The sequence below is a fragment of the Galeopterus variegatus genome, unplaced genomic scaffold (genome assembly GCF_000696425.1).
Source record: "Galeopterus variegatus unplaced genomic scaffold, G_variegatus-3.0.2 Scaffold1072, whole genome shotgun sequence".
NCBI lineage: Eukaryota > Metazoa > Chordata > Mammalia > Dermoptera > Cynocephalidae > Galeopterus > Galeopterus variegatus.
The window spans coordinates 386,821-406,915 of NW_007727183.1; the positions used below are offsets into that span (position 1 = coordinate 386,821).

At 39.5% G+C, this 20,095-nt stretch overlaps 1 protein-coding gene across 1 annotated transcript in view; it reads left to right on the forward strand.

Moving 5' to 3' along the window:
- Positions 1–10,121, forward strand: part of MAP3K4 (mitogen-activated protein kinase kinase kinase 4) — an 89,087-nt gene extending 78,966 nt beyond the window's left edge. The window contains exons 22-27 of the mRNA XM_008574605.1: positions 1,176–1,292; positions 2,210–2,369; positions 4,292–4,414; positions 4,919–5,025; positions 7,359–7,538; positions 9,106–10,121. Coding sequence (XP_008572827.1) covers positions 1,176–1,292; positions 2,210–2,369; positions 4,292–4,414; positions 4,919–5,025; positions 7,359–7,538; positions 9,106–9,126 — 708 coding nt within the window. The 3' untranslated portion in view covers positions 9,127–10,121. The remainder of the gene's footprint in view (positions 1–1,175; positions 1,293–2,209; positions 2,370–4,291; positions 4,415–4,918; positions 5,026–7,358; positions 7,539–9,105) is intronic.
- Positions 10,122–20,095: the final 9,974 nt, after the last annotated feature.

The window sequence follows — 20,095 nt, forward strand, 5'->3', positions numbered from 1 at the left end:
GGGGGCAGATCAGCTGTCCTTGCTGTGCCTCAGTGTTCCCCTTGTGGGCCCGTCTCCCCCACTGCCCATGCTGCAAACACTTCCCATGGGACGGGCCATGTGCTGATCCCTTGCGATGACTCACCAGCCTCTGAGAGGCTCCTTTTTTTCAGTTGTTGTGGCTCCTCGGTCCTATGTGGGTCTACAGGAACCCTATTAGTGGTCTTGCTAGCCTGGGGGCCACCAAGGCCCTCTTCTCCCCTGCCTTCTCCAAACAACTCCATCTGAAGGGCACAGCTGCGGCTTTTGCGGACTCCTGCCTCATGCACTCAGCAGCTCCAGCCTTAAAGTGGCCATGGCACGAAATGGTTAGAGCAGTTTTTTTCTTTCTCTCATCGTGGTTTCTCCTGCCTACATGGACTCCGTAGGTCTCTCCTCCTCTTCCCCTGAGCTCTAGCAGCCCCAGCTTGGCTCTTGTTGCTTTTTTATAGTTGTAAATTGGTTGATTTGTGGGAGAGAGTGACAGTGGGGACTATCTATTCCACCATCTTGACCAGAAGCCCTAAACATTATTTTTAATTGATAAATTATAGTTGTATATATTTGTGGGATACAATATTATGTTTTGATATACATATATAATGTGGAATGATTAAATAAAGCTAATTAACATATTTACCACCTCACTTATTTTTGAGGGTGAGATATTTGAAATTTAATCTCTTAGCAATTTTGAGATGCACACATTATTAACTATCATCACCTTTGTGACAATATGGATGAACCTGGAGGACATTGTGTGAAGTGAAATAAGCCAGGCACAGAAAGACACCTACTGCACCATCTCACTCATAAGTGGACTCTGAAAAAGTTGTAAACTTCTGAAGGGCAGAATCATTTCTTTTTCTCTTGACCTAAACATTAGTGGTTGCTTACCAAATGTTTAATGTTTTTGTTAACTTGGTTTGTAGTTGCGACAGTGATTCCATTAGCTATTATCTCACCAAATATTCTAACACAAGCATGCCTAATTTACTTGAATAACAAAGGAAAGAAAATCTGGAAGTAAAGTCATGAACACGCTGACCATAGTCTTGAGGGTCTAGAAAATGAAAATGTCAGGAGGGCAGCTTTCAACCCGTGATGTCTCTAGTTTGTGGCAGTACCAACAGTAATCAGCCATTTTCCCTTTACAGATTCGATTTCAGCCTAATGACCACAAAACTATCAAGGAAACTGCAGATGAATTGAAAATATTTGAAGGCATCAAACACCCCAATCTGGTTCGGTATTTTGGTGTGGAGCTTCACAGAGTAAGCCAACTTTAATCACACTGCTCTGTGTGAGGAATCAGTGAGGGTATAAAACGGAGTCCTGTTCTACATCACAGGTCTTCTCATTTCAGAGCACAGTAACTTTGCCTAATTATCAGGAAATCTCCATGAGTTACATCATTTCTGCCTTCTCTCTGAAACTAGAGGAGTTCTTCCTAAAATGTAAGTTGTAGACTGTAGTCATTAACCCGACATTATAAAGCACTGAAACCCATCCTGCCCATCAGAAGATTCTAAAATGCCCCGTACACTGCTTCTTGTGACCTTTCTTCCCCCGTTTTTTTTTTTGTTGTTGTTGTTGAACTACTGTTGAATACACTGTTAAGTAATACTGATTTTTTTTTATACGTATGTAAGGAACCATTGTGAAATGAGAGAAAATTAAAACCTCAAATTCACCTTCCCCTTTGTGTTTAGAAATAAATACATTGAGAGAAAAAAGATAACTTGGGGCATCTTGGCATAGAGCATGAGCTTCCAGGGGAAGTTGGGTATTGATAATTTTGAATTTTTTTGCAAATAAATTAATATTTGAAAAGGATGTGTTTCAGTACTTAATAATATATTTATAGGGACAGCCCTGTTGGTCCCTGTCTGAGATTATATAGCAGACTGAATTTTGGAGGATGACAGAAAATTATCCCCTGCTATTTGGAGGAGATGTTCTTACCCCAATGAGCTGTATAATTCCAGACAGAGGAGGCAGGCAGACACCGCTGTGGAAGAGTTAGAAACAACTGTTACAGGACACATTCATTACTCAGGTTGACAAGTATAGTGTACCATTAGAAAGGAGATTCCTTTGGGGCATGGCCTATGAAGTTTTCCAGATTTTCCACTTACTGTACATATAAGGGAAACTGTAAACACAGGGCTGTGTTTTATTCCTCCCACAGGAAGAAATGTACATCTTCATGGAGTACTGTGATGAGGGCACGTTAGAAGAGGTGTCAAGGCTGGGACTTCAGGAACATGTCATTAGGCTGTATTCAAAGCAGATCACCATTGCGATCAATGTCCTCCATGAGCATGGCATAGTTCACCGTGACATAAAAGGTAATCCCTACATGCGCTTGGCTGTCACGGGCTAGAGTTGCCTGGTGTCTGGCACACAGTAGCTGCTCTGGAGATGCACATTCCCAGTTCTACATACGTTCTCTAGATAGAAATGTCTTGTCTTTAAATATAAGAAACAATGCAGAACCCCTGTCTCCATTCATGAGTAGGTAAGTCTACTCTTTCTGCTCAACACTGCTTTTAGAAAAATCTGTTTCCCAAAAACAAAGTTAGCTATTTTTATAGGTAGATTTGGCATTGCCTGTGTACTTACTAGGCATTCCTGATGAAAGCAACCTTTCTTCTTCCTTGTATCAAGATCTTTGTATATTTGTATATGAATGTCGTGAATATGTAAAGTGACAGACAGTAAATCAGAAATGCCTCTATAAGTCATAATGTGCCAGCTGTGTTTTTGGAGACAACACTAGGGTTTATTTATACCAACTTCCAAACTAGAGTTCTGCTAAAGGTTAAATTGGTCATGCTGATTGATTAAAAGTGCTTTCTCTTCTGGTATGAGGGGAATAGCTATGCTTCTGTCTCAGAATTGTCACTGTGGCATTTTCCTTTATCATTCCATGCCGCTGACCTTTGTATTTGGGAGTCTTGGGGATAATTAAAGTGGGAAAGTATTTTATCACTAATTGGCCCTAGACTAAAGAATTCCATTCTGTCATGTAGCCTGAGGTTAACCTAAACACATTCTCTCAAGATTTAGCCTGACTTCTGACCAGGGACTAGACTCAGTCTGGGGCTCTGTTCTGAATTATATGACAGTCTGCTTTGGTCTGGGTGTAAGAATTGTTCCTGCTCTGTATTGTGGCTCACCCTAATCAGCCAGCATATGACAGTCTTGTTGGCTGCCTGCCGTCTTCACATTGCTTTGCTGTCTGGGGTCATTCTGGGTATTTGCTTAGTTGGCTCTTTATCAGCCCATGGGTTTGCCCATTTCCAGTCATTCTGCCACAAACACCATAATCAGTCTCTGTCCGCTGTCACGAAATGATATCTTCATGTAATATATCCCATGGCATAAAGAGAATCCCTCAGAGTCCTTGAATCAAGTCAGCTTGCTGGTGTCCTTACAGTTTATTCAGCATGGCTAAGAATATACACAAGTAGAATAGTTTCAAAATATGAAGTTAACACTGTGTAGTCCATTGTGGGGGCCCATCAAGTCTGGGAGCACTCAAATTATGAGGATTAGCTGTTAGACTTCAGTTTATCACATGGCTACTTGTCTAATTTGAGTGGCTCTGTGTTGCTTTTCGAAGGAGGTGCTATAGGACACCTCCAGATGCCAAAGATAGGTGACTTAGTCGGAACAGTAATCTTGTAGCCTGTAGCAAAAGGCCAAGGTGTCATGAGAGAAGAGCAGTAACCTCAAATTCTAGCTAGAGTACAATGTAGGCATGTATATTACTTGTAGAAATATTTGAAAATTACAGAACATTATTTTCAGTCAAAATGTAAAATAAATCCAATGGTGGCCTTAGCTATGACTCTGAAGAGTTGCAGTGTGTGTCCTAGTTCTTGTCTACATGTTGCTTTCTGTTATGGAAGCTGCTAATTTCATGCTGCACTAGTTCTCAGGGACTTCCACTGCAAGCATTTGTGCTTTGTATGCAGTTTCTTAGTTTGTGAGTTTTTAATGTTAGAATTTTTGCATGTATCTGTTCAGAATTTATTGGTCAAGTCTATTCTGCACTTACGTTAAAATTTCGTTGCTTTGTATTATTAATGTTTGCTAGTAAGACTCATCAATCTTTCTATGATTGCCCTTTGTAAGCAACATTTTATAAATCTTTATATGATTTAGCTTGCCAATAAAGGTCCTGGTAGTTTAGATTACCATGTAAACTTTAAAATGCTCATACCATGTTTCAGAGGCTGTTTAATGACTGTTTATTTCTTGTTAGGCGCCAATATCTTCCTTACCTCATCTGGACTAATCAAACTGGGAGATTTTGGATGCTCAGTAAAGCTTAAAAACAATGCCCAGACCATGCCGGGTGAAGTGAATAGCACACTGGGGACGGCAGGTAGGGAACAGCTTGGCTGCAGTGTGCCTGGTCCCCAGGCTTTCCCTTCACCATTCCTTGTCAGTAGGGACGTGGAGAGCAGGTGAGGATTTCCAGTCTTGGAAAGGACTGCTCCCTCACACGCTGGGCTTCACCTGAGAGCAGTTGTCAGGTTGGAAATTAAATTACTCCCTTAAAGTTAAAAGGAGGAGGAAAGGCCTCTTTTTTCCCCAGAAAAATTCTTTTTCTTGTTTGCATTAGTTTTATTAAAGCTGTTCTAGTTGACACAACGTGATGGTTAAATGGTAATTATTTGTTTTCATCATTTAGTGTAGTGTCATAAAATTTTGTATCCTCCTTTGCAAGTTAAATTTCCTATCTTCATTGTGAATACAATTTATTTGAAAATTTGCACATTCAAAAATTGTCTTTTAAAAGAGAATTTAGCCCCTAGAAAGATGCTTTATTACTACATGGTGCTGTGTTCATAACCCATGACTATCACCATATCTGTGACTTTTCAAGCATACATGGCGCCTGAAGTTATCACTCGTGCTAAAGGAGAAGGCCATGGGCGTGCAGCCGACATCTGGAGTCTAGGGTGTGTTGTCATAGAGATGGTGACTGGCAAGGTAAGCAGAGCCCACACCTGGAGGAACTTAAGGAAGGCACTGTGCACTGATTGACAGAGCAGTCATTGTGGTTTTGTTATTCATTATAAATACTTCAGACACATTTTCTGCTAAATGGAGAACTTGATTAGAAATAAAAATGTCAAAAGATAAAATAAGGTTAAGATAAATGACAAACTAGGAGACAATACATGTTTATAATATATATGCCCAAGAACTCTTATGAGCGAATTTAAGGAGGCACAAACCTCAAATTAAAACACCAAGCAGCAAGCAGTGACAAAAAAAACCATGAGGTTGAAAACACATGCCTATAGCAACTTTATTCATAAATGCCAAAACTTGGAAATGGCCACAGTGTCCTTCTGTAAAAAATGGATAAACAAACCGTGTTACGTTCATACAAAGGAATATTATTCAGTGATAAAAAGAAATGTACTATGGAGCCACAAAAAGATACGAATTTAAGGAGGCACAAACCTCAAATTAAAACACCAAGCAGCAAGCAGTGACAAAAAAAACCATGAGGTTGAAAGCACATGCCTATAGCAACTTTATTCATAAATGCCAAAACTTGGAAATGGCCACAGTGTCCTTCTGTAAAAAATGGATAAACAAACCGTGTTACATTCATACAAAGGAATATTATTCAGTGATAAAAAGAAATGTACTATGGAGCCACAAAAAGATATGGAAGAACCTTGAATGTGCATCACTGAGAGACGAAAGGTGTCAATCTGAGAAGGCTACATGCTGTATAATTCCATCTATAAGACATTCTGGAAGAGGCACAGCTATAGAGAGAGTAAAAGGATCAGTGGTTGCCAGGGGTTGGGGGGAGGGAGGGGGAAAATGTAGAGCACACAAGGGGTATTTAGGTCAGGGAAACTGTTCTGTAGGATACAGTGATGGATACATGTCATTATGCATATGTCCAAACCCATAGAATGTACAACACAGAGTGGACCCTAATGTAAACTACGGACTTTAGTTAACAATAATATATCAACATTTGTTTATCAGTTGTAACAAATGGACCACACTAGTGCAAGATGTAGATAATAGGAGGAATTGTGTGGGGAGGGGACAGGAGACGGGGAGTATGTGGGAACTCTGTACTTTCCAATTTATTTTTCTGTAGACTTAAAACTGCTCTAAAAAGTTGTATATTAATTTTAAAAAGGAAACGTGAAAAGATGATCAGCCTCAATAATCTGAATTGTACCTTTAAAAATGAAATTTTATTTTTTAACTTAGCATATGAGTGACATTTTTAAAGGTTGATAATGCTGTTAAAGAGGGTATAAGGAAACAGACATATATTGTGGACAAAAATTCAACATGATAGAACTGCTCTGGAGAACAATTTCCAATATCTATCAAAATTTTAAATGTGCATAGCCCTTAAATCAAGAAATTTCTGCTTCTGAAAATTTATCTTCTGATGAAGATACTACTAATGAACAAATTATAGAAAATGTACAAAGAAAGATACATACGTACACAGACCATATATCTGCACAGCATCAATTATAGAGCAAAAAAGTTAGAAACCTTATGTGTCATTACTAGGAAATTAGTTAAATTATTATACAGCTGTATTTTGCAGCTGCTGAAAAAGATCACACATAATTAGCACTCAGTAAATACTAGCTAATATTAGTTCTGTTTGCATTAAAATAGGAAGACGGCCATGATATCTATGTTATTTCATTCAAGCCATACATAAGAGAAAGGACAAATTCTCACATTGAAAATATATATTGGCAATAAATAAACAACAGAACCCAAATTAGAATGCCGTACAAATTTAGTTCTTTCTCCTGTGAATTGTATTTTTCCTCTCATCATAATTAAATAATCTAAGCTTTGGACTAATGAAATTTTCATTATTCAACAAGGTAGCATATTAAACATCCTTATAACTGTTGGATTTTCTATGTTTTATTGACTTTTTTTCATTTTATATAGTACATGTTTTAATTGCATCATGATGGCATCTAGATAGTATTGGACTAATAGCACATCCCAGATGGGGTGAGCAGACTGTGCTGGCAATCTGTTTTTATAAAGAAAGTTTTATTGCACCACAGTCACACCATTTATTTATATATTTATATGTCTATAGCTACTTTCGTGCTACAGTGCAAGAACTGAATAGTTGTGATAGAGACCATATGGCCTGTAAGCCTAAAATATTTACTAATTGGCCTTTTCAGGAAAAGTTTGCTGACCCCTGATATACATTAATTTTGAGATGCCTAAAGAGATTGGGCATTTGCACTTTTTATGGCCATGTAATATTAACAACTGATTTTTTCCTATCTTTTTAGAGGCCTTGGCATGAGTATGAACACAACTTCCAGATTATGTATAAAGTGGGAATGGGACATAAGCCACCAATCCCTGAAAGATTAAGCCCTGAAGGAAAGGACTTCCTTTCTCACTGCCTTGAAAGTGACCCAAAGATGAGATGGACAGCCAGCCAGCTCCTCGACCATTCGTTTGTCAAGGTTTGGCAGACTGCTGGATAGTCTTCTTCATGTTTAAATATTGGAGTAAAGTTCTATTTTGCATCCGGCACTTAAGGAGATTTGGAAAATTAACTATAAAATATCTATATCTGAAGTGGAAAGGATCTAAATGTATTATTATGCCAGGGATTTTTATATATGTTTTTTCATTTGGAAAGTGCTCACTGAGGTTCCCCTACCTGATCTGTTTTGGTAGTGTGCTTTAGGTGCACTTGAGACACTTAAATGGAATTTTAAATAGGACTGGATGGAAGACCTAGTTTTCACTCTTGAGAGTGTACAGTCTACTTGGAGGGTAGAGAGAGGTTAGTAGTGACAAATCATTATGACAAGGGCTCTGATAATGGTATGTATGCCATGTTGTAGGGCTACTGAGAAGAGGAATTTAAACCAGTCAAGTAATCACAGGTAATATTTTCTCTGGAATGAGGTACCTAAGCTGTTTGAGAGGGTTTGGCCAGGTCAGAAATGGGGGAGGTGCGTGGGTAGGGGTATGGCGAACAATGAAGAGGCATGGAAAGGCTCACTCACAGAGGGTGAGACAGTCAAGGAAGTGTATACAGGTGGATATTGTTGGAGCACAAGATGTGGACAGTGGCAAAAGATTAGGCTGGAAGAGTAAGGAGCAGCATGAAGGAATTTCAGTTTTATTATAAACATAACATGATTAAATCATGTTTCAGAATGATCACTCTGAAGGCAAGAGCCTAGTTAGGAACCTGTTGATACAGCTATAGGATTGGGAATGGGCGCTCAGGTTGAGCTCTCTGTGGTATTTAGGAGTTAGAATGGCTGAGTGACTGGATGTGAAGGGTGAGTGTGGGGAGGAGCCTAGGGAGGCTCCTGGCCTTGCATCACCAGGTCATAGAGATTCCATTCACCAAAATGGGAAAAGAGGGCAGTGCTTGAAGGGTGAGTCAGGTTGGTGATGGTTTTCTCCTTGGTAGATTAAGTTTGAAGTATGTTTGGAACATCTGCTTAGGGATTTCAGACTGGCATTTGGATATTTAGAGCTGACACTCAAGAGGGAATTGGGCTCGGGTCCAGATTTGGGAGACAGAAATGTTGCTGGGAGAGTTTATAGAGGAGAAAAGTTTGAGAATGGAACTCTGGGGAAATGCAGCACTGCAAGAGCCCTGCAGAGGAGCTCCTGATAAAGGAAAGGAAGGTGCAGAAGAGAGAGGCGACGCTATTGATGAGTGGGATTAAGGAGCAAGCACTGCATTAGCTGTAGAGATGTTAGGGTTTTGTAATTAAATAACTATTTCTTAGTTATAAAGTGCATAAACAGTTTATACTGAGCTGAGATTGTACATATATACCTTTAAAAAAAATGCTTTCAGTAGTCAATTCCCAGGCTTAATTTAGAGCAGTGACTTAGCACTGCCGCAGTTCATTATGTTTCTTCAGCCTTTCCCTCTGGGCCGGGCACAGCGCTGGGAGCCCAGGATGAGTCAGTGGGGTGTTTCCTTTACGTCTCGTACTGCACGCATGCCCACATGCATCTGCAGCTGCAAGGGCTCAGCTCCTTCCTGCTTCCTCACAGGTTTGCACAGATGAAGAATGAAGCTGATCAGTCTGTGGCCTGGTAGTGTACGGACTTGGAAAATTCCCTTACTCACTACTGTATGTAATATTTACACGAAGACTGTGCTGAGAAGCAGTATAAGCCTTTTTAACCTTCCAAAACTGAAGACTGCACAGGTGACAAGCGTCACTTCTACTGCTGCTCCTGTTTGTCTGACGTGGCACAGGGCCCTCCTGTGTGGTGGAGTCCACGAGGTTAAAGAAGCTGCATGTGAAGTGCCATTACTACTGTACGCGGGCCATCGCCTCCGCCGCCTCATTTCTTGCGTGACCGAGAACCGTGACATCAGTGTAGTGCTTTTGACCTTTCTAGGTTCAGAAGAAGTAGTGTTAGCAGGCGTTCCAGACCTTGTTTTTAATCTCCTGTTTGTCGAGTGCACTGACTGTGAAACCTTACCTTTTTGTTGTTGGCAAGCTGCAGGTTTGTTATGCAAAAGGCTGACTAATGAATTATAAGAAAAAGGTTCTTTTTCAATAAATGGTTTATTTTAGGAAAGCTCAGTTACATTGTCTTTTAATGGTTAACAGCTCGTGAGTCAATGCAGTAAGTGGTACAGAAGCCTGTTATTTTCACGCGTGTGTTTCTCAACAGAAGGAACTAAAGCTGTGTCCTAAAGATGGGCACTGGATGAGGTGTTCCTTTAGGATCTCGAATCTCCTCACTGTAAAGTGAAGGAAATAAAGGAAACAACACTAATGATGTAAGATATCCCTTTTTAATTATTTTGTGTTAACCAGCAAATTTATAACAGATAAAAGTTTAAGCCTTGTTATCACATGTTGGAGGCTCAGTTTATTTTTAAACCAAGTTGTATAGGTGCTAGGTCAATGTAAATACTGCTGAATGATCTCTTGATAAGCAGATTTTTCAGAATGTAAACATTTCAGCAGTCAGCTTTCTAAAATAGCCCAAATTATGTCACTGATGGTGTTCTTTTTATTTCTTTTTGCTATTAAATTTTTTTAAAAGATTGACCTTAAAGCTTCCTGAAATCTTTTTGGGAGATGATTGACTCAGTCCTTACATGCAGCAGCTGACCCTGAGCGACTAGTTTCTCAAGCAGGTTCTGTATTCACCTTCCTCCAGGTTAGTAGATCCCTTCAGCAGAAACTAATGTTCAGAAGCATCACAGAAGGATTTATACAAACACCTAGCATTCCGTTTTAATTTAAGTTTTTTACACAGCTTTTCAAGTTATAATTTACAGTATTTGAAAGGTACAATTCAGCGATGTTTTGTATGGTTATGTAATTGTAAAACCATCATTATAATCTAATTTTAGAACATTTTCATCACCCCAGAAAGAAACCTCATGTTCATTTGCAGTCACTCCCCATTCTTACCCCCAGCCTTAGGCAACCACTAAGCTATTTCCTGTCTCTATGGATTTGCCTGTTCTGAGCATTTTCATATAAATAGAATCTTACTATTTGTGGTCTTTTGTATCTGGCTTTTTTCACATAGCATGTTTCTGAGGTTTATTCGTATCCTTTGTACTGCTGAATGCTATGTATGATTATGCTTCATGTTTTATTTATCCACTTACTAGTCGATGTGCGTTTGGGTTACTTCCACTTTTTGGTTATTATGCATAATGCTGCTCTTAACATTACCGTACAAGTCTTTGTATGGACATATGTTTCCATTTCTCTTGAGAGCAGAATTGCTGGGACAGGCGTTTGGGTTACTTCCACTTTTTGGTTATTATGCATAATGCTGCTCTTAACATTCCCGTACAAGTCTTTGTATGGACATATGTTTCCATTTCTCTTGAGAGCAGAATTGCTGGGACATGTGGTAAATCCATGTTCAACATTTTAGAAACTTACAAAGTGGTGACACCGTCTTACATTCCCACCAGCAATGTATGAGGGTTCTAGCTTCCCCATACCGTCACCACTGCTCTTTATTGTCTTTCTTTTTGAGAAGAGCCATTCCAGTGAATGTGAACTGGTATCTCATCGTGGTTTTCATTCACATTTTTCTAATGATGGCGAATATCTTTCCATGTGCTTGTTGACCATTCGTATATTTTGTTTGGTTGAAACATCTATTCAGATCTTCTGCTCATTTTAAAATCAGGTTATTTGTCTTATTATTGAGTTGTAAGAGTTTTTTAATATATTTTGGATACAAGTCCTTTCCTGGATATGTGATTTGCAAATGTTTTTTTTTTTTCCCCAGTCTGTGACTTGTCTTTTTATTTTCTTAATGGTGTCTTTTGAAGCATGAAAGTATTAATGTTTTTGAAGTTTGGTTTACCAACTTGTTCTTTATTGCTTGTGCTCTTGATATCATATCTAAGAAATCAGTCTGTGACTTGTCTTTTTATTTTCTTAATGGTGTCTTTTGAAGCATGAAGTTTGGTTTACCAACTTGTTCTTTATTGCTTGTGCTCTTGATATCATATCTAAGAAATTATTGCCTGATCCAAGGTCATGAAGATTTACACCTGTGTTTTTTCTAAGAGTTTTATAGTTTTAGCTCTTACATTAGGCCTGTCATCTACTTTTAGTTAATTTTTTGTGTGTGATATCAGATAAGGGTCCAGATTCATCCTTTTGCATGTGGATATTTATTTGACCCTGGCATCATTTGTTGAAAAGACTATTCTTTCTCCATTGAATTGTCTTGGCATCCTTGTTGTAAATCAGTCATATATGTAAAGGTTTATTTCTGGACTCTTGATTCTGTTCCAGTGATCTATATGTCTACTATGTAGTACCACACTGTCTTGATTATTGTAGCTTTGTAGTAAGTTTTTAAAATGGGAAGTGTGAGTCCTTCAACTTTGTTCTTTTCCTAGATTGTTTTGGCTATTCTGTGACATTAGCATTTCCATATGAATTTTAGGACTAGCTTGTTAATTTCTAAAAAAAATTGGTAGGGATTGCATTGAGCCTACAGAACAATTTGAAGAGTAGTGTTATCTTAATTTTGTCTTTCAATCTGTGAACACAGGATATCTCACCATTTTGGCATTTAATTTATTCAGCAGTGCTTTGTAATTTTTATTATATAACTCTTAAACTTAAGTTTATTCCTAAGTATATTGTTTGTTTTCATGCTACTATTAATGAAACTATTTTTAAAATTTTATTTTCAGATTTCTCATTGCTAGTATATACAAATACAATTGATTTTCGTATATTGATCTTTTATCCTGTGGCCTTGCCAAACTCATTTAATAGTTCTAGTAGTGTTTTGTAGACTCTGTAGGATTTTCTACATGTAAAATCACGTTGTCTATGAATGAAGACAGTTTTACTTCTTCTTTTACCATCTAGATGACTTTTATTATTCTTTCTTGCCTAATTACATTGGCTAGACCTTCCAGTACAGTGTTGAATGGCAGTAATGAGAAAGAACATCCTTGTCATGTTTTTGATCTTAGGTGGAAATCATTTGTTCTTTCACCATTAAGTATGGTGTTATAGGTTTTTCATTAACGCCCACTCTTTGAATAAGTTTCCTTTTATTCCTGTTTTGTTGAGTTTGAGTGGGTGTTGGATTTTGTCAAATGTTCTTTCTTCATCTATTGAGATGATTGTATGGTTTTAGTCCTTTATTCTATTAATATGGTGTATTGCATTAATTGTTAAAAGATTGGTTTAACAACAATCAGTCTTGCATTCCTGGGATAAGTTCTAGTTGATCATTGTGTATATTCCTTTGTGTGTTTTACTGTATACATTTGCAATATTTTGTTGAGGACTTTCGCTTCTGTGTTTCATGAGGGATATATTGCTCTGTAGTTTTCATTTCATGTGATGTCTTTGTCTAGCTTTCGGTATCAGGGTTATGCTGGCCTCATTCAGTGAGTTTTCCTCCTCTCTTTTCTCAAAGAGATTGTGAAGGATTGGTATTATTTACAAAAGTTCTTTAAATGTTTTGGTAGAATGTACTAGTCAAACCAGCTGGACCAGGGTTTCTCTTTATAGGAGGATTTTTAATTACTAATTCAATCTCTTTACTTGTTCCAGGTCCATTCAGATTTTCTGTTTCTCTTTTAGTCAGTTTCAGTAATTGAAGTCTTCCTAGGATTTTGTCAGCTTTAGCTAAGTTGTCTAATTTGTTAACATACAGTTGTTCATAGTGTTCCATAATAATACTTTTAATTTCTGTAAGGTTGGTAATGATATCTGCTTTTATTCCTGATTTTAATAATTTGTATTTTCTCTCTTGTTTTCTTGGCTAAAGGTTTATCACTTTTGTTGATCTTTTCAAAGAATCAACTTCTGATTTCATTAATGGTTTCTATTGTTCTTCTGGTTTCCGTTTCCATACTAATTTTTATTGTTTCCTTCCTATTGCATGCTTTGGATTTAATTTACTCATCTTTTTTTTTTTCTAGTTCGTTAACGATGGAAGGTGGTAAAGACAAATCTATATAAAAATATACTATAATGATAGTAAAAACAAACTATAATTTTTTTATAGTTTACAATGGAACCTATATCTTGAACACAGATGGCTTCTCAATGAGAAAAAAAAATGTAATAATATAAAAGCAAGATTTTTTTTCCTTCTGAAATAGCAGCCATCAAGTGATTATTGCAAACACATGTGCAAAGTTAGTGGGTTTTTTTTTTTTTTTTTTTCCCCTAACCACCTTCTATTTTTATATTCTCTCTCCTCCTTGAAGTTATGGGTGGCTGTGTCACACAATTCCAGGAGTTGTTTACATTGTATTTTATTTATTCTTTAATCTTCATCTTCTTTGATAGCCCCTTTCCATTTTAGAATCGTTTTAGTTTCTGTAGAATATGTCTTTATTTTGAGCTGAAGTTAACTTTATCGTATTGCTAATTTGTATTCTGTATGCCTGATATATTTGAATATTACTGTTTCCCTTCACTCCAAGTCCTTCATCTCTGCCTCCTGAGTTCCTTCTATAATAGTTTCTAATTCCCAGGCTCTACTTCAGCTTGTCAATGCACTTTTAAAGAATGCGTCAGATTGTTATTTTAGGTGTTCTAACAGAAGCAGGAATACTGCATTCCATGTTGTAGATCTCTACTAATATTAATGCAACAAAACAGGCATGGTCCCTGCCTTCATGGAGGCAGGATATATAGTCTACAATCAGGGAGACAGATCTCGAACAAGTATTTAAATGTGAAATACCACCTCCCACCCCCAGGCCTTTTCTCTCTCATCCTGGTGGTTTGTATGAGGGAACTAGACTAGTAAGGAAAGTTTAGAGAAAGCCTTTCTTAAGCTGGGAATGTAGCAATAAGCTAGGCAAGAGGGAAGGAATGAATGAATGCAAACATGTGCTGGGGAAGGGGCAGAAGGAAGAAGCAGAGCACTGGCCACAAAGGGACAGATGGCCATGACCAGGCAAGCGAGAGTGGCAGGGGTAGACTGCAGGGCCCGTCCACGTTCCCTAAAGATAATGGGCAAAGCATAGGAAAGATCTGCATTTTCCCAAATTAAAGTTTTATGTAAGTTTTAATTTCATTTCATCCAGTTTATTAAGCTGGGCCTTCTAGTGGTATTTACCGCATACTTTATTAATTTTATCTTTGTTCAACCCATCAATAAAAAATTTCTGCAGATTGCTACACAGCAGGGGAAAGACAGCACCCCAGCTGACATTACAGTCCATTTATCAGCTCTGTGTTTTACATTAAAAAGCGACTGTTCATCAAGTCAACTCATCCGCCCAGTCCACACATTCTCTCCAGGACTCGCCGCGTGGTTCTGTCAGATACCTTGCAGAAATTCAGATTCACTAGTTCTAATAAAGTACTTGAAAAGGCACAGTTGGTCACTCTAATGTCATTCATTCACAGGGCATCTTTGCTATCTCCTAGCCATTACTGATTTCTTTTAGTACTCAAAAATTGTACATTTAATAATCTGTTCCAGAATGTTGCTACAAAGCAGTCTGTAGAATTTATTCATCTTCCCTTTTTAAATTGCCTCCCTCCAAGTCTGTTTCCTCAAAGATTATCCCCTTAGTGCTTCCCAGTCATCTCATGAACCCTTGGTAAGAGATAAGAATTCAATATTCATCTAGAGCAACTCTCCCCAACCTGAAATGGGTTTGTTCTACCCTTTCCCATTTTTAGACCTCTTTCCTTGGTAGGCAACACGAATAAAAGAGGAGCTGTTCTGTCTCCCAGTAACACCGTGCTGTCTGCCAGAGGCCTGTGCCAACCTCAGTGTTTCTGCCTCCGAAGCCAGGGAAGGAGCCCCAGTTGCAGCTCTGGGCTCATTCTGGGCTGCACTGCTCTCACAAGGCAGACGGCTTTGCAGTGTGGCACATGCTGTAAAGCCTCAGCCACCTCTATTTCACCAACTTTTCTTCCTCATCAGTTGCAAAGATACAAATAGAATGGCATTCTGAAACTCCATTAGTGACTTTTCTGAATTTCCTAGAATGTCTGGCAAAGAACCGGCTAAAACCAACACTATGGAATATAAGAAAGGAAAGTGGCATTTGTATAATTCAATTCACTTTAGAAATCCAAAGGAATTATTATTCAGCAACCCTAACTTTATTTTCATAGTACTCACGTCCTTAAAATTCAACAGAATGTAGATGCCAGAAATTTCAAAAATATCTAGTCACTTCAACATGTAAAACAAGACTCTGCCTTTGTATGAAAAAAATATGTATTAAAGGTAAAATTGTATGAGTTTTACTCGTTGAAAAGGTTTATAACACAGCCCTAGAAGATATTTCTAGATACTATAAAGACCTAAGTAGGTGCTTAATAACCACTTTCTAATCAGTTCCCAGGCTGCAGGGCCTGGGAGGAACTGTCTTTGGAACTGCCGATTCTTTCAGCTCTGCTTTTTCGCTGGTAACTTAGAAACTTCCAAGTATTGGCCGTATATAAAGTACTCAAGTTCATTTGGGTCTAATTATGCTTAAGAAAGATTCTTCTTTTTTACTTCAGGAAAGCGAATCAAAAGACAATTGAAACTCCATTATTCAGGCTTCTAAATAAGTGACCCCTTCATGTAGTCGTCAGTCTTTGCTGAGGGCCACTATGACTGGTCCCTGCAGGAGGAGGCAGGGCAGGCAGTGAGCCCAGGGGCCCGGCCTGCCCTCAGAGAGGTGGTCTCTGATGCGTAGACCTATGCTAACCATTTAGGTGAAATTTTTGGTATCCTACTCTTTTTGACCAAAATAATGGTAATTTCTAGCAGTTGAATATCATAAACAGATACTATGCCAATTGGTGACATGTTATGAATGATATCTAATGTCCTGGGCCAAGAGAGAGAGTAACATGTTCTTAGTCCTTTCATTTACCCTCCTCTCAAGTGGTACATCCTGTGCTTTCAACACCCATTGTGTCAGTTCAAAGCCGCAAAACATCTGACGTGTTTGGCTTTCATTTAAATTTGCTTGAAATTCTGCAAACTGGAGACTCAAGCCAGAGATGCGGGAGTGTGAGATGCTGGGGATGTGAGTTAGAGGGCTGGGTGTTCGCTCATTGGGTGGTTTGGTGTTGCCAGGCCCTGTGCAGGCCTGGGGGGTTCTGAGGTGACCAAGTCCCTCAGCCTTCCTTACGGGGTCCAGTTTCGGAGGGTGGAGGGAGTGGCACATGTGAAGATTGCTTGCCTTACCCTTTTGTCTAATGTGTACATTGAGAATGTGATTTGAGCCTCATTTGTTCTGGCCAAAAAAATAATTGTTCAAAAAAATTTTTTTGATTAAATCTGTGAAGGTGTTTTTAGGGAATAACCCTACTGATATGCCAATCCAATTTTTTACTCATCCAAGCAGCCACCGTATCTTTATATAGATGGGGAAGAATCCAGAGAGGAGGGAACTTGAGCAGCTGGCCTGCAGTCCCTACACGCATGCTCCTCAGGGCAGAGAACGATCCTGAGTGTGGGAGGCAGGAAGCTCATCTTCCCTGAGCCGTCCTGGAGCAAAGTGGACGCTGCATGGGTCGTGCTCCCCAGCCCACGCCCATACCTGCAAGCCTTTCTCAGCAGGGCAGTCCTCGTCTCTCCTTCCGGCTAGAGACTGCAGAAACTTTTTTTGTTTGGAGTAAGAGCATATATCAGAACGAGAGCCAGGAACATCAGCAGGATGGCTGAGCCCCCTCAGTGGCACCTGCACATCAGATGCCAGCACATCAGAGAGCAGGTTGCACCTATGCTTGTTTTATTTTTTACTCTGTAAAGAGCACTTAGAACCAGCTGAGCTAAGGCACTGTAAAACACAGCTGCTGATGGAAGGTAAACCATCCCCGCTCTGCCCCTGTGCCGAGTCGTGACTAAGGCCTGAAGTGTCAGAAGTGAGGCGATGCCAGCACATCAGAGAGCAGGTTGCACCTATGCTTGTTTTATTTTTTACTCTGTAGAGAGCACTTAGAACCAGCTGAGCTAAGGCACTGTAAAACACAGCTGCTGATGGAAGGTAAACACATACCTGACAGGACAGTGCAGTGACCTATTACATGAAAACTTGGAGACTCACATTTTGGAAGTGCCTTTCTTAGAAGCTCTGGGGAAGGATGCTGTGGCCTGATAGCTGCAGACACAGTCAGGCAGGACTGAGGCTGATCTTGCTTTTGCACTCCTTTAAACACATGTGGCAGATCAGTGGCACGAAATATTCCTCCTTACAGTGTGTAGTCCCTTGGGAGACTGATAAACCCAGAGTATTTGTTTTTCTCACTTTAACCTAGCAAATATGTGAAATGTCTAGACCAGTGCTTTAAAGAAAGCTGGATTAAATCTCTTGTTTTGAGCAGGAGTAGATATCCTAGAGAATTTTCACTGATTACCTTCCTTCAACTTTTGTCCATGGTTAAGAATAAGTTCTAAAGCCTGGGTAAAGTCCAAACTGTTTTGCCTGGGGATTAACTGGACCACTGTTCCACTCCACTTGGGGGAGAGGGGTAACCAGAGGCTGCCTGGGGCCCTTTCTCTGTTTGTTACATCAGCTGTTTCTAAGTTTTGGCTGGACAATTAATTTTCATCGAGTTTACATTTAAATCACTGTCTTTCAGATTCACTTACGGATATATTAGAAAAACACTAATGTTTTTAAATTTTAAAACATCATCAGCTACTTTTACAATGCTTCGAATGCATTTATTTAGAGAATATGGCAGTCTAGTACTATTGTGTGGTCACATGAAAAAGTTTGTATTCTCTCCAAAAAAGTAAAACAGGTAATGGACTAACTCACAAACAGCCTTAGTTCTTCCTCCATAGTTAATCATGTTAACTTAGCATCACAGAATCAGTGTACTTTCCCCAGACTTCAAGCTGCATCTCTTAATAAAATGCAAATATTTGTCGTCTTTTAATAAAGAAAGCCTCTTTGTGGGCTTGGTTTTCTAAAAGTGTATTAAATTCCCTGCCTTCAAGCTACTGGAAGAGTAGTCTAGGAGATGGTCCTTAATTTCTAGAGATGACCCTGCATTGCTCTCCAGATTTCGGTGAAAGTTTGTATTTTTCTCTGCCACATTGAATTAGAGAACAGACTTTCAGCAGGTTGACCTGTGCTATGGCGAGATGGAGAGGCTGGAAAGACAGGAAGTGAAGCTCTTAGTCCATGATACTCTACTTAGGGGACAACAAGATGGCTTAAACTCTGTGGATTTTTAATTCACAGAGAAATAAATATCCTGGGAGCCAAAACAGTTCTTTGCTGAAGAGATTGTGGCCTCTGTGTGACTGAGCCCAGGTGAGGAGAGTTGGGGGGACATGATGAGGGTCTTCCCAGGTACCAGTGCTTGTCTCTGTTGTCAAGGTCCCAGATAGAAGGAAAATCAGATCTCTATACCACATGACAACATCCTTCCTCATGGGAGGGGCAGACAACAGGAGCGCCATCTCCAGACTTCTCCCCAGCACACCACGCTCTTTTTTGTGTTCTAAGGTGATTAAAATAGCGCTCACCTAGTTCTCACCTAAGAATTCTTTTGCTTGCGTTCCTCCGACTTGGCACCGAAGGCACTGGTGAGAAACCTTTCTTTGTTTGCTTGTTGTGTTCTGTGTTTGATACTAGAGCCAATTTAGGAAAAAAAACGTCTGTGGGCCCATGGTGTGGGGAGGGGGAAGAGGGGTATATGTTTTAGAACTTAGATTACCGCTATTGAATGGAAGAATGTAATTTCTGAGCATTTTTGAGAAGGAACAACACGAAGGCAGCTTTCTAATCTTTCAGTCCTGTTTGTTTAGTGCTTTAGGATTGTTAAAGCATGCCTCTTTTTATCCCTTAAACCACCTAAGAGGTAGGTATTATCATCCCCATTTCGCAGATGGGGAAGCTGGGGCTCTGCGAGTAGAATGGTTTGCCCAAGTCTCACAGCGGATGAGCTGCAGTGCTCAGGTGAACTGTGTAACTCAGAAACCAGGGACAGAGGGGCCTCACGCTGTCTTAGGTCCCCAGCCTGGAATGGCCCTAGAATCCAGGTGCAGCCCACCACGGTGTACTCACAAATGGCAAGAGATAGACACACCTAAGCCTCTCCAAGCGCCCCTGTGCTTTTGCCCCTGCATCTCTGTGCTTTGTGTGTTGGGCCATATGGAGGGTGAGCAAATGTACTGGGCTCATCAACCCCACCTTCAGGGATACCAGCGAGTGTAGACTCAGGCCCTGGGCTCTCCCATAGTCTCTTCCCACAAGTGAGCCAGAATTTACCTTTTGTACTTCAGATTCAAACTCATTTGTACCAGCAATACATTATTGTCCCTTAAGCAAAGAGAGCTTCTCTAGAACTCTCTTTGTAGGTTCTTGGCTTATCTTGTTCAGTCATGCTTGGTAAACACTTAGTCACTTAGTAGTGATAAAAGAGCAAACATTTAAAAACTTGACTCTGAACAGAATATGCCTTTGGCATAATGTTTGGCCTACTTTGGTATGAAGAGCCCATCCCTTCTATATAACCATAGCAAAACAGGAGGACACAAGGAGAAAACTGTGTCTTGTTTAATTGTCATGCTCACAAATGCCTGACTGTCC